Source organism: Mirounga leonina, unplaced genomic scaffold, assembly GCF_011800145.1.
Source record: "Mirounga leonina isolate KUSES-001 unplaced genomic scaffold, KU_Mleo_1.0 Mir_239, whole genome shotgun sequence".
NCBI lineage: Eukaryota > Metazoa > Chordata > Mammalia > Carnivora > Phocidae > Mirounga > Mirounga leonina.
Genome location: NW_023270624.1, coordinates 2730347 through 2743460, shown reverse-complemented (window position 1 = coordinate 2743460; position 13114 = coordinate 2730347). Strand labels below are relative to the sequence as shown.

General features: G+C 37.3%; 1 protein-coding gene across 1 annotated transcript; it reads left to right on the top strand.

Moving 5' to 3' along the window:
* The first annotated feature begins 10027 nt into the window (after positions 1–10027).
* On the top strand, positions 10028–11026 carry LOC118026485 (olfactory receptor 2T1-like). The gene is given in 1 exon segment (XM_035029342.1): positions 10028–11026. A coding segment is annotated over 1 exon segment (966 nt). The 5' UTR covers positions 10028–10060.
* The last annotated feature ends 2088 nt before the right edge of the window (positions 11027–13114 follow it).

Here is a 13114-nt window from a genome sequence, read left to right as displayed (position 1 = left end):
TTTGCTGGCATAGAGTTGCTCATAATATGTTCTTATAATTGTTTGTATTTCTTTGGTGTTAGTTGTGATCTCTCCTCTTTCATTCATGATTTTGTTAATTTGGGTCATTTCTCTTTTCTTTTGTTAAGTCTGGCCAGGGGTTTATCAATCTTGTTAATTCTTTCAAAGAACCAGCTCCTAGTTTTGTTGATCTGTTCTACTGTTCTTTTAGTTTCTATTTCATTGATTTCTGCTCCGATCTTTATTATTTCTCTTCTCCTGCTGGGTTTAGGCTTTATTTGCTGTTCTTTCTCCAGCTCCTTTAGGTGTAGGGTTAGGTTGTGTATTTGAGACCTTTCTGTGTTTCTTGAGAAAGGCTTGTATTGCTATATACTTTCCTCTTAGGACTGACTTTGCTGCATCCCAAAGATTTTGAATAGTTGTGTTTTCATTTTCATTGGTTTCCATGTATTTTTTTAATTCTTCTTTAATTTCCTGGTTGACCCATTCATTCTTCAGTAGGATGCTCTTTAGCCTCTATGTATTTGAGTTCTTTCCGACTTTCCTCTTGTGATTGAGTTCTAGTTTCAAAGCATTGTGGTCTGAAAATAGGCAGGGAGTGATCCCAATCTTTTGGTACTGGTTGAGACCTGATTTATGACCTAGGATGTGATCTATTCTGGACAATGTTCCATGGACACTAGAGAAGAATGTGTATTCCGTTGCTTTGGGGTGGAATGTTCTGAATTTGTCTGTGAAGTCCATTTGGTCCAGTGTGTCATTTAAAGTCTTTATTTCCTTGTTGATCTTTTGCTTAGACAATCTGTCCATTTCAGTGAGGGGGGTGTTAAAGTCCCCCCTATTATTGTATTGTTGTCCATGTGTTTCTTTGCTTTTGTTATTAATTGCCTTATATAATTGGCTGCTCCCATGTTAGGGGCATAGATACTTACAATTGTTAGATCTTCTTGTTGGATAGATCCTTTAAATACGATATAGTGTCCTTCCTCATCTCTTATTACAGTCTTTGGTTTAAAGTCTAATTAGTCTGATATAAGGATTGCCACCCCAGCTTTCTTTTGGTGTCCATTAGCATGGTAAATTGTTTTCCACCCCCTCACTTTCAATCTGGGGGTGTCTTTCGGTCTAAAATGAGTCTCTTGCAGACAGCATATCGATGGGTCTTGTTTTTTAATCCAGTCTGATAGCCTGTGTCTTTTGATTGGGGCATTTAGCCCATTTACATTCAGGGTAACTATTGAAAGATAGGAATTTAGTGCCATTGTATTGCCTGTAAGGTGACTGTTACCGTATATTGTCTGTGTTCCTTTCTGCTCTATGTTGCTTTTAGGGTCTCTTTTTGCTTAGAGGACCCCTTTCAAGATTTCTTGTAGGGCTGGTTTCGTGTTTGAAATTCCTTTAGTTTTTGTTTGTCCTGGAAGCTTTTTATCTCTCCTTCAATTTTCAATGACAGCCTAGCTGGATAGAGTATTCTTGGCTGCATATTTTTCTCATTTAGTGCTCTGAATATATCCTGCCAGTCCTTTCTGGCCTGCCAGGTCTCTGTGGATAGGTCTGTTGCCAATCTAATGTTTCTACCCTTGTAGGTTATATATCTCTTCTCCTGAGCTGCTTTCAGGATTTTCTCTTTGTCTATAAGACTCGTAAGTTTTACTATTAGATGTCGGGGTGTTGACCTATTTTTATTGATTTTGAGAGGGGTTCTCTGTGCTTCCTGGATTTTCATGCCTGTTTCCTTTCCCAAATTAAGGAAGTTCTCTGCTATAATTTGCTCCATTATACCTTCTGCCCCTCTCTCTCTTTCTTCTTCTTCTGGGATCCCAATTATTCTAATGTTGTTTCGTCTTCTGGTATCGCTTATCTCTTGAATTCTGCCCTCGTGATCCAGTAGTTGTTTATCTCTCTTTTTTCTCAGCTTCCTTATTTTCCATCATTTCATCTTCTATATTACTGATTCTCTCTTCTGCCTCATTTATTCTAGCAGTTAGCGCCCCCATTTTTTATTGTACCTCATTAATAGCCTTTTTGATTTCTACTTGGTTGGATTTTAGTTCTTTTACTTCTCCAGAAAGGGTTTCTCTAATAACTTCCATATTTTTTTCAAGCCCAGCTAGTATCTTTAAAGTGATGATTCTGAACTCTAGATCTGACATCGTACTAATGTCCGTATTGAGTAGGTCCCTGGCAGTCGGTACTAGCTCTTGTTCTTTTTGTTGAGGTGATTTTTTTCCATCTTGTCATTTTGTGCAGAGGAGAATAGATTAATGAGAGAACAAAATGCTAGCTGAGTAATAACGTCCCCAGAAAATATAAACAAATCAGAAAAGACCTGAAGCAGTGGGAAAAGAAAGGGGTAGAGAGAAAAAAGAAAAAGAAAAAAAAGAAAAAGAAAAAGATAAAGATAAAAACAAAAACAAACAAAACAAAACAACAACAACAACAACAAGAAAAAAAAAAACAGAATGTGATCAAATATTATCAGGCTGGTATATAGATCAGTGCCACATACTAGATTTGGGGCGTATTTTGGTCTTTTAGGAGAAAGTGCCTCCCAAAATTTTAAAGAAAAAAAAACTTTTATATGTACAAAAATAAGGGTTGATATGATGAAGGGATGGAATATGACTGTAAAGATGGAAATTATAAAAAAATTTTATAAAAGGACTTGATAAGAAGTTGTTTGAAAAAAAGAAAGAAGAGGATTTAAAAAAAGAAAAAAGAAAAAGAAAAAAAAGGGAGAGGATGTGATCAGGCAGGGGAATAGAAAACACCATATACTAGAGATTTAGGGTATATTTTAATCTGTTAGAAGATACTATCTCAAAATTTTAAAGAGAGAACAACTTATACATGCCAAAAATATGGGTAGCTACTATGAAGGGATAGAATATGACTCTAAAAATGAAAAATAAAAATGTTTTTTTTAAAAAAAGGGATTGATAAGATGTTGGTTGAAAAAGGGAAAAAGAAAAATTCAAAAAGAAATAAAAAGACAAAAAGTTTTAAAAAAATTAACTTTGAAAGCCTAAAGAATCATGGTAAAAAAGCCATGGATTCTATGTGTAGTATTCCCCTAGTGCTGGAGTTCTGCCGTTCTCATTGATCAGTAAACTTGGTCTTGGCTGGCTGTTCTCGCTGATCTTCTGGGGAGGGGCCTGTTGCCGTGGTTTCCAAATGTCTTTGCCAGAGGCAGAATTGCCCCGCCCCTGCCCCCTCCTGGCTAAGTAATCTGCTCGGGTTTGCTCTCCGGGGCTTTTGTTCCCTGCGAGCTTTCCTTACAGCTTTGGAGGCGGAGAGTGAAAATGGCGGCCTCCCAATCTCCGCCCCGGAGGAGCCGAGAACTCGGGACCCCGCTCCTCAGTGAGCCCCCAGAGAAAAGCCGTCAGTCACTCCCGTCTCCCCGGTCTCCGGCCGCACTCCGTGCTCACCCAGCCTGTGACCGCGCGCCTCTATCTCTGGTACCCGACCCCGGGTGGAGTCTCCAAACCCAGCAGATCCCTGGGGTGCACTCCCGCGCGGCTCCTCCTGGGGGAGGAAGGTGAGTCTCCCCAGATCTGCCGCTTGTTGGGTCCCTGCTGGAGGAGCAGGGGCCCGACTGTGCCGCGGATCACGGTTTATGGCCACCCCGAGCTGAGAGCCCGCGCCTGGGCTCCACCTCTGCAGCCGGCTTCCCTGCTCCGTTACCTGGGAGCTCTGCCACACTCCGGCACCCCCGGTCTTTCTGTGACCCCGAGGGTCCTGAAACCACACTGTCCCGGAGCGTCCCACCCCCCGCTTAGCCACCAGAGTGACGTCCCTCGGCGGGGCAGACTTTTAAAAGTTCTGATTTTGTGCTCCGCGGCTCGATCACTTACCACAAGCGGCCGTCAGAGGCCCCTCCTCCGCCGTCTATCCTCCCGAATATCGCCTCGGATTCACTTCTCCGCACATCCTACCTTCCAGAAAGTGGTCGCTTTTCTGATGAGAGAGTTGTTGCTCTTCTTTTCTTCGCTCTCCTGTTGAGTTTGTAGGTGTTCAGAATGGTTTGATCCCTATCCAGCTGAATTCCTGAGAGGAGACCAAATCCAGGTCTCCTACTCCTCCGCCATCTTGCTCTGCCCCTCAACCCCTTTGCTGCATTACCTTCTTAATTTATGCATACCAAGAAATGTGTATAGAAAGCTGCTTTTAATACATAGCATTCAGATTGCATGGTTGAGAAAAGCATTGAGGAATGTGGGGTGATGAGGTTAAACATGGGAGGATATTGGGCAAATGAATAAATCATTTGAAGCTTTCTGTAAATTAAATTATTGAATTTAATAGTTGGAAGTTTTTCTAAACAATGCAAAATTCTTGATCAAATTTAAGCAATTCAGTGAATCATTTAGGATTCTAGATCATCTAGACCAACTCTGTGTATTCTTCATTTCCTATTACCTTAATGAAAACCCAGGTCAATAAAATTGTTCAGGAAGATCACAGGTGACAGATCAAATCCTGATGAGCACCTAGCCTGGCTCTTCAAAGGAGACTTTAAATATTTGGTGAATAAGGAAATTACTGAGCTTCCTCAGTATTCCATAGAGGTCTGAATGAATCAACTCCCTTTATATGATATAAATAAGATTATGCAAGTTAAATATAAGGAAATGGAGGCAGGATTGTCTACAACTCATGGACTGCAAATCTCATGTGCGAGCTTGGTGAGGTAATGACTCCTCCACGTCCCCCACCCCAACTACATTGAGAAGAAGATGGCCTGTTTAATTATTTCTGGAATTTACCTAGAGTGTGCATGGCAAATATCCAGTTGTAATGGTGCTATTGAGTAGAATAGTGCAAAGAATCTTCTTTTCTATAAAATACCTTGTCTGTGTGTACATGATCTTAGCAAAATCTTTCCTTCTCTCTTTTTTTTTCTTTTTCTAATGATTTAAGCAGAAATTGACCTTGTGAATTAGATAGGATAGGGACAATACTACTTTAAAGACACAGAGAGGTTAAATGAAAAACTTGCACTTAGTCTCAGTTTATAGGGCACCAATTACACAAGCCTTCTTATTTCCCTGCTGGGGTTCCCCACCACCACCACTGTCATGATTGCCTTCGTATCCTTGCCCTCTTTTTACAGAAGAGGATACTGAAGTTTGGGAAGTGGAGGTGCATGCCTTAATGACACATAGGCCTTCCGACTTTAAGCCCAGAGCTCTGGCCTTGTTGTCAGTGATGCAAACATTTTACATATCACATTTCCATAATGTTCTTAAAGGTTGTACAAATGCCTGTATTCTTCAATTCCACTCTGGAAGTGGTTTACAGGCATTTTTTTTTTTTAAATGCCCACCATACCATAGAATAAACTTCAATCAGAAACAGTGGGTCTCGTACTGCATGGAGCACTGGGTGTTATATGAAAACAATGGATCGTAGATCACCACATCAAAAACCAATGATGTATTGTATGGTGACTAACATAACATAATAAAATTTTTTTAAAAAAAGAAACAGTGGGTCTCTGTAGTTGTGCTTATCCAGGTATGTGATCTCTTTAGGGATTCTGGCAGAAGGGGTATATGTTTGACAAAGGAATGTGGTTGTAAGTAACTCCTTGGAGTGATGTTCTAAAAAGCAACAGACACTTGGTGAAATTGTCTAATTACATTGACATTTCATTGTCTAATAATTCTATGATTCTTATTTCAATTTGATTTTATTATTAATGATTACAACTTTTTGAGATACTATGACAAATTTAGGAACACAGAGATTTAGGAATAAATGTTAAGATTTTGTATTTAGTTTCAAAACTGCACAACTATGAATTGTCCTGGCTTAAGAAACTCTTATGTAAAAATTCAACAGAAGACTTTTAATTACACATAATGTGCCAAAAGTGTGATATATTTATATAAGAACAGAGAAAAGTAGTATTTCTAGTGTATTCTGTACTGAATAAACTTCACCTGAAAATGAGATGTTGCATTTTAAAATGACATTGCCAAAGATCATCTCAAGTTATTACCTGGAACTTAAGCATTTTGGCAAGGTCTTCATGAATGCATACAAGAATCAGGAAGCATGGCTTGACACAGAGAAGTATGAAGAAAGCCTAACCATATTCACATTATGAGAGGCTGGGAGTTAAAAAGGAAAGAAGCTGTGTTTGAGCAGATCTAGAGGGAAGAAGGAGGTTCTGTGAGGCACTTTTTAATCCAGGTGAGCACAGAGCTTCCTAGCAATGGGGCTGTTGCACTGAAAAAACAAGGAGTATGCTCTTTCATTTGGCAGAAAGATTCTAGTGGAACTTGATTCAAAAGATGGGCTTAGTGATCATCCCAGGCCTGAGCACAAATCATATCCTAACTTCAAGTTAGGTGGGAGAAGTAACTTCAAATATCCCCACTCAACCAAATGTGTATCCCTTACAAAATAAGAGAGAATATTTGTAAATGTCAGGATGGAATAAATGCATTGTTTGTTTGTTTTTTCAATTTGTGATATAGTGTAACAAATAGTAATTTAAGTAAGTTTTGAAATGAATTTCATCCAATAAAGTCAAGCCAATTTTATTTGATAATTTTTTTTCTTGTGTTCTCATAATTTTCGGTCCAAGCATGTATATACTTCTCATAGATATTTGGATTCTCTTCAGGCTTAAATGTGATGCATGTATTTCTGAGAATTTATTCTAAAGGCCATTTCCTTCAAGTGAAGAGACAATTAGAGAAAAAATATATAGAATTTAACTGCTGAAGTAGTTTTGCTAAGATTGCCAGAGTCCATTGAACTGAAGTTCAAGAGTATTTTACAATTCAAATTCATGGATTTTAGTTGAATGTGTATATTGCTTACAAAGAAATTCGAGATTCTCACATACTTATCAATAGTTTTGATAACATACATAATGATGACTAACATATGTGGGTAAAACATTGGCATTTTGCTTTTCATTTTATAAAATATATCACCTAAGAGTTTCTCATTTGATCCATAGAGCAACCCTGTATGTTATATTATCTAAATTTAATATAAATGGAAACTGAGGCTCAAAGTTTGAGAATCCAAGGTAACAGAATTCATTAATGTCAGGAAAAGACCTCGCTTCATCTGATTCTAAATTTTGCTTTACTCTATGTCTGCTACATCATTTCAGAAACAAATTTCTGTATGAAGTTACATAATAATTCTAACCATAACAAAGCAATACAATCTGTGGTCAGCAGAAATTCAACAAATACAGGTCCTTCTCATTATGCCTCCTCATAGTAAGATAGCAGATGATAAATTTAACCAAATGGGGCTTGTTCTCTGACCAATTAGAACTTGTGTTGTTGGTGTTGTTTTAGCTTCAGAGGTAGAATTTAGTGATTCATCCGTCGCAAATAACACCCAGTGCTTAATACATCAAGTGCCCTCCTTAATGTCATCACCCAATTATCCCTCAGCAACCCTGTTTGTTTCCTAGAGTTAAGATCTCTTATGGTTTGCCTCCCACTCAATTTTCATCTTATTTTATTTTTCCTTCCCTTCCCCCTAATGTTCATCTGTTTTGTTTCTTAGATTCCACATATGAGTGAAATCATATGGTATTGCCTTTCTCTGACTGATTTATTTCGCTTAGCATAATACCCTCTAGATCCATCCACATTGTTACAAATGGCAAGATTTCCTTACTTTTGATGGCTGAGTAATATATATATATATATATATATATATATATATATATATATATATATATGACACAACTTATTTATCCATTCATCTATCGATGGACATGTGAGCTCTTTCCATAGTTTGGCACTGCTAGGTATTTATCGAAAGGATACAAACATAGTTATTCAAAGGGATACATGCTCCCCAATGTTTATAGCAGCAATGTCCACAATAGCCAATTAGATCTTTTTATATGCAAAAAAGAGAGTAAGGCCAGCCAGCTGAAAGCTAGAGAAGACTTTAGAGTTTGCCTTTAGAGTTTGCCTTTGTTACTGCTAGTATGATAGGATGAGATAGAAAAAAGAAAGAAAGAAAGAAAAAACTAGAGGGGCAGAATATTTTTATAAAAGATTTTGGAATGCCTGTGAATGGTGAACTTGACCTTGACATAGATACTTGACCTTGGAAAGCAATACTTAATCTTCTCTCTGTTACTGGGATCTTAGGGCATGATAAGAGTTAAACCCAAAATGTGGGAGGTGTGGAAACAGAATTCAACTAATATTTAAGCTATTCCATAAACTTGACAACATTTTCCCTATAGACACATATGTGAATGGGCTCCATTAAGGAAAATTAGAAAGAAGAAAAAGGAGGCAGATTGGAAATAATGAAATGGTACATGGTGTCAGGGAAATTTATGAAATTTGGCTCAAATATTTTGAAATTAGCACCAAAAGAAGAAGATAAATAGGAAAAACAAAGCTTATTCTGTTAAAAATCAGCAGTCATGATTATAATTTATGTGATGTATTTTCAATTATGACATTTTTATTAGTCACATTAATGATTACATATAGTTAAAATTTAACAGATTCACATTGTTGGCACATTTAATTTGACAACTAATGTAAATGTCTAGGTTTTTTAGAATACAGGTAAGAACACAGTGATTTGAGACTGCCTGGTCCAAACATCTCTGCCATTAAAGCATATGTGACCATTAGAACATTATTCATAATTCTGCCATCAGTGAGAAAGGGGATTATAGTTCTTCTATTCTTAGGTTTACTGTGAAACTCAACAAGTCAATAGATATGAAGCACTTGGCACAAAGTAAACTCTTCACAATTATTCATTTTTTTAAAGATTTTATTTATTTATTTGTCAGAGAGAGGGAGAGAGAGAGAGAGCACAAGCAGGGGGAGCGGCAGGCAGAGGGAGAAGCAGGCTCCCCGCTGAGCAAGGAGCCCAATGCAGGACTTGATCCCAGGATCCTGGGATCATGACCTGAGCCGAAGGCAGATGCTTAACCTAATGAGCTACCCAGGCGTCCCTTCACAATTATTCTTATTAGCTTTTTGTTTTCTGTGCAGTTGACTCAAATGCTCATATTTTTAGAATATTTATAGGAACATAGATTAGTTTGGTCAATCTACCTCAAAAACATATTGGTAAAATATATCTTGCCTTGACATATTTAATGTTAAAGCACACAAAAAATCATCCTCAACTTCAAAAAAACTTTGTTGGAGAGTTTCACAACTGTAGATGTATCATCACCTGACATTACATAAAACAGTCAATCAGTTTTTCTTAATTACTAGTCACTATGAAAAAAATTTTCAATTTCCAAAAATAATAGGTGGTTTATAGCTTACCATGTGTGTCCCTGTGCTATTTCCTCTGAATCTTAATTGCTAATGTTAATGCTGTTAGCTGACTAATGCTGATGCTAATACATAATCTTAATGCCAATTCATCATCCTAAAATTAAATTTCTTTCTTAAAAATAAACAAAAGTAATTCTACAAGAATGACTTGCCTTTTTTTTTTCTGAGTTTGCAAGAGCAGTTTCCATTTCCCACTTTATTTTCTCCCATACAATTTCATCTGCAACACAGATGAACTGACACCAAGAGGATACTCATAATTCTCACAATGCATATAGCAGATCACTCATTTGTACCTAAATGGCAGAGAAAGACTATTTACTGTCAGTACTGAGATGTTTTTAAGATGGTGGTAATGTTGATTATAATAAAGATTCATTTAATAAGGATATCAATTTAAACACATCTAAGGTAGTATGTACACACACACACCAGACCAGGGTATGTTTAACTGAATAACATGGTTTACACCCTTATGTGTTGTTAAATGTATCACTGTAGTACAATAGCATATGTTGACATCGTCTTGTCCAATGTAAAGAACTACTGATTCAAGGTGATCAATTTTATGTAAAAAACATTCTAGAATAGTTTACTTGCTAGATATCTATGCCAAAGTTGTAAGAAAATATTTTTAAATGTTTTCCTCCAGCTTTTAGTTCATTGCCTGAGTCAACCCATATGTTGTTATGTTAATTCTCTGAGAATATTTTCATTTTATTTGGAAGATTCTAAGTCACAGCAGCACCGTCATGGGATCAATGGAAGTGTACAACACATCCTCTGCAGACTTTACCTTCATAGGACTGTTCAACAAGAAGGACATCTCAGGCCTTCTTTTTGCCATTATCTCTACCATCTTTTTCACTGCATTGATGGCCAATGGGGTCATGATTTTCTTGATCCGCACTGATTCACGACTTCACACTCCCATGTACTTCCTGCTTAGCCACCTCTCCTTCATTGATATGATGTACAGCTCTACCATTGTGCCCAAGATGCTGGTTGATTACCTGCTGGGTCAAAGAAACATCTCCTTTATGGGATGCACAGCCCAGCATTTCCTCTACCTCACCCTCGTGGGAGCTGAGTTCTTCCTGTTGGGCCTCATGGCCTATGATCACTATGTAGCCATCTGCAACCCCCTTCGCTATCCTGTCCTTATGAGCTGACGGGTCTGTTGGATGATCATAGCAGGTTCCTGGTTTAGGGGCTCTTTGGATGGCTTCCTTCTAACTCCCATTACCATGAGCTTTCCTTTCTGCAACTCCTGGGAAATTAACCATTTCTTCTGTGAGGCACCTGCAGTCCTGCGGTTGGTATGTGCAGACACAGCCCTCTATGAGACAGTAATGTATGTGTGCTGTGTTCTGATGCTGCTGATTCCTTTCTCTGTGGTGATTGTTTCCTATGCCTGAATCCTGACCACAGTCTACCACATGAGTTCAGTGGAGGGGAGGAAGAAAGCATTTGCCACCTGTTCATCTCACATGACAGTGGTGACCTTGTTCTATGGGGCTGCCATGTACACTTATATGCTTCCACACTCTTACCACAGGCCAGCCCGGGACAAAGTGTTTTCTGTGTTCTACACAATCCTTACACCAATGCTAAATCTGCTCATCTACAGTCTGAGGAACAAGGACATGACTGGAGCTCTGAAGAGGGCACTAGGCAGGTTCAAGGGTACACAAAGAGTGTCAGGAGAAGTGTTTTGATAGTGGCATCTTTTATGTGACTATCAAATGGGAGCCTTTGTGAACAAAGTGGCCATGTTCTCAACAAAAGATTAAACTGGAGACTAGGTTCAATTGTGCAGGAAAAAAAAGGAAAAAAGATCAATATAAAAATGCATCCTCTTGATCTTCATTTCTTCATCTCTTCTTTCCTTCCCTTTATTCTATCCTGTTCACATGTATTCAACATAAATGCCCAGTGTTTTTAAGGAATTGAAAATAAAATTTTTTGCTTTGCAGTTTCACCTTTTGGAGATGACATAAATTGCATGCAATTTTAAATGGCATGAACTATGTCGAGGAGTGCAGGAGGGAAGTTGGTACTTTTGGTATGTATGACACTGCTGTATAACTCTAGGTACCATCTAAAAATAAGAAAAATATGTTCTTTATTTTGAAGACTATACCTGACCCAGCCTTTTAGGAAGACCATTGTGTAGCTACCTATGTGTTCCAATTTGTCAGTTGGTCAGAAGAGTCACTGAATACAGTTTTCTCAATTAGCCGTTGCACTCCCTGAAATAATTATGTGTGTTTTACTTTAAGTAGCAATACAGTATTTAACTTTTTGTTTGTTTGTAACACATAAGTGAAAATTATTTGTCAGATAAGTTAAAATTGATGGCTGAGAACAAAGGACATTGCCCAGAAAAGACAACATTAGGGTATCATATACTTAAAAGTTTACTAAATGTCAGAGAAACACACAAGGATATGGGCTGAGAGGATACTAAAATTATTTTTCAAATATATCACAGAGTCATCAGGGTTAATCATATACCAGCCAGATAATAGGAGTTTGCTCATATTCCATATTCATACTCCCCACTGATCCAGGAATTGAGGACAATAAGCATGTGGCAAATCATGTTCAATGTTGCATTTGATTATATAAGGAGTTTACCCAGGTATCATAGGGGTCACTTTATTAAATTATTAATAATATTGATCAATGATATTAGTCAATCTGTCTAAAACTTAACTATTCACATACTTTGTAAGGTTCATCATGCTCTAACAACCTTGTAACAAATAAACCACATATTATCAGCTTTAACTGAACAGCTGAAAGCAGTGGGGGTCAAGGAAGTAAGGGACTTCTGTAAGGTAATATTTAAAATTAGTTCATTAAGCTGCAAAATTTCAAGGAATGTGATTGATTGAATACTTTATCTTTCAGATACAGCTTCCTCATTCATTCATTCATGTATTCATTTATTCATCATAGCTGTGAGCAAGATAGGAAAAGCACCTACACTCAAAAAGTTTACATTCTAATGGGGGGAAAGGCAATGAAAAGAAAAAAAAAAAAGCAGTCAATTTATATCCCCACAACATTGTATATAGTAACAGCGACTAAAGCTGAACATATCTGTTCTCTGTGCCCCAGAAGAAACATACTGGGGTCAATTTCTAACAAATATGTATGCACAATCTTTACCAAAATATATGTAGTAATAGAAAAAAATAAGCTGCTCAAAAGCTCACTGGTGGTGACATGGATAAATAAATTGTGACATTGTCATACAATAAGAATAGACATTCTACTAATACTACTTACAATGATATAGATTAATCTCAGAAACATGTTGAACTGAAGAAGAAAGTTACAAAACAATACATTTATATAAACTAGCCTATGCTTGGAAGATGAGTGGCTGAAAGAGTATGTAGGTGTGTTCTGGGGTGCTGGTAGTTTTCTGTTTCTTCATGTGGATTCTGATTACACACCCAGTGTTCAGTGTGAGAAAATTTATCAAGTTCAAACTTTTTGTATGTCTAATATTTTTGTATGTTTATTTTGCTTCAATAAAAAGTTAAAATATAACTCAGATATATATCACATTTTCTTTATCCATTCATTCATCAATAGCTGCTTAAGTTGCTTCCATGTCTTGACTATTGTGACCAATGATGCAATAAACATGGGTATGCAGATATCCCTCCACATAGTGATTTTGTTTCCTTCAGATATATTTCCAGAAGTGTAATTGTTGAATTATATGGTAGTACAATTGTTTTTATTTTTGGAGGAACTTTCATACTGTTTTCCAAAATGGCTGCACTAAT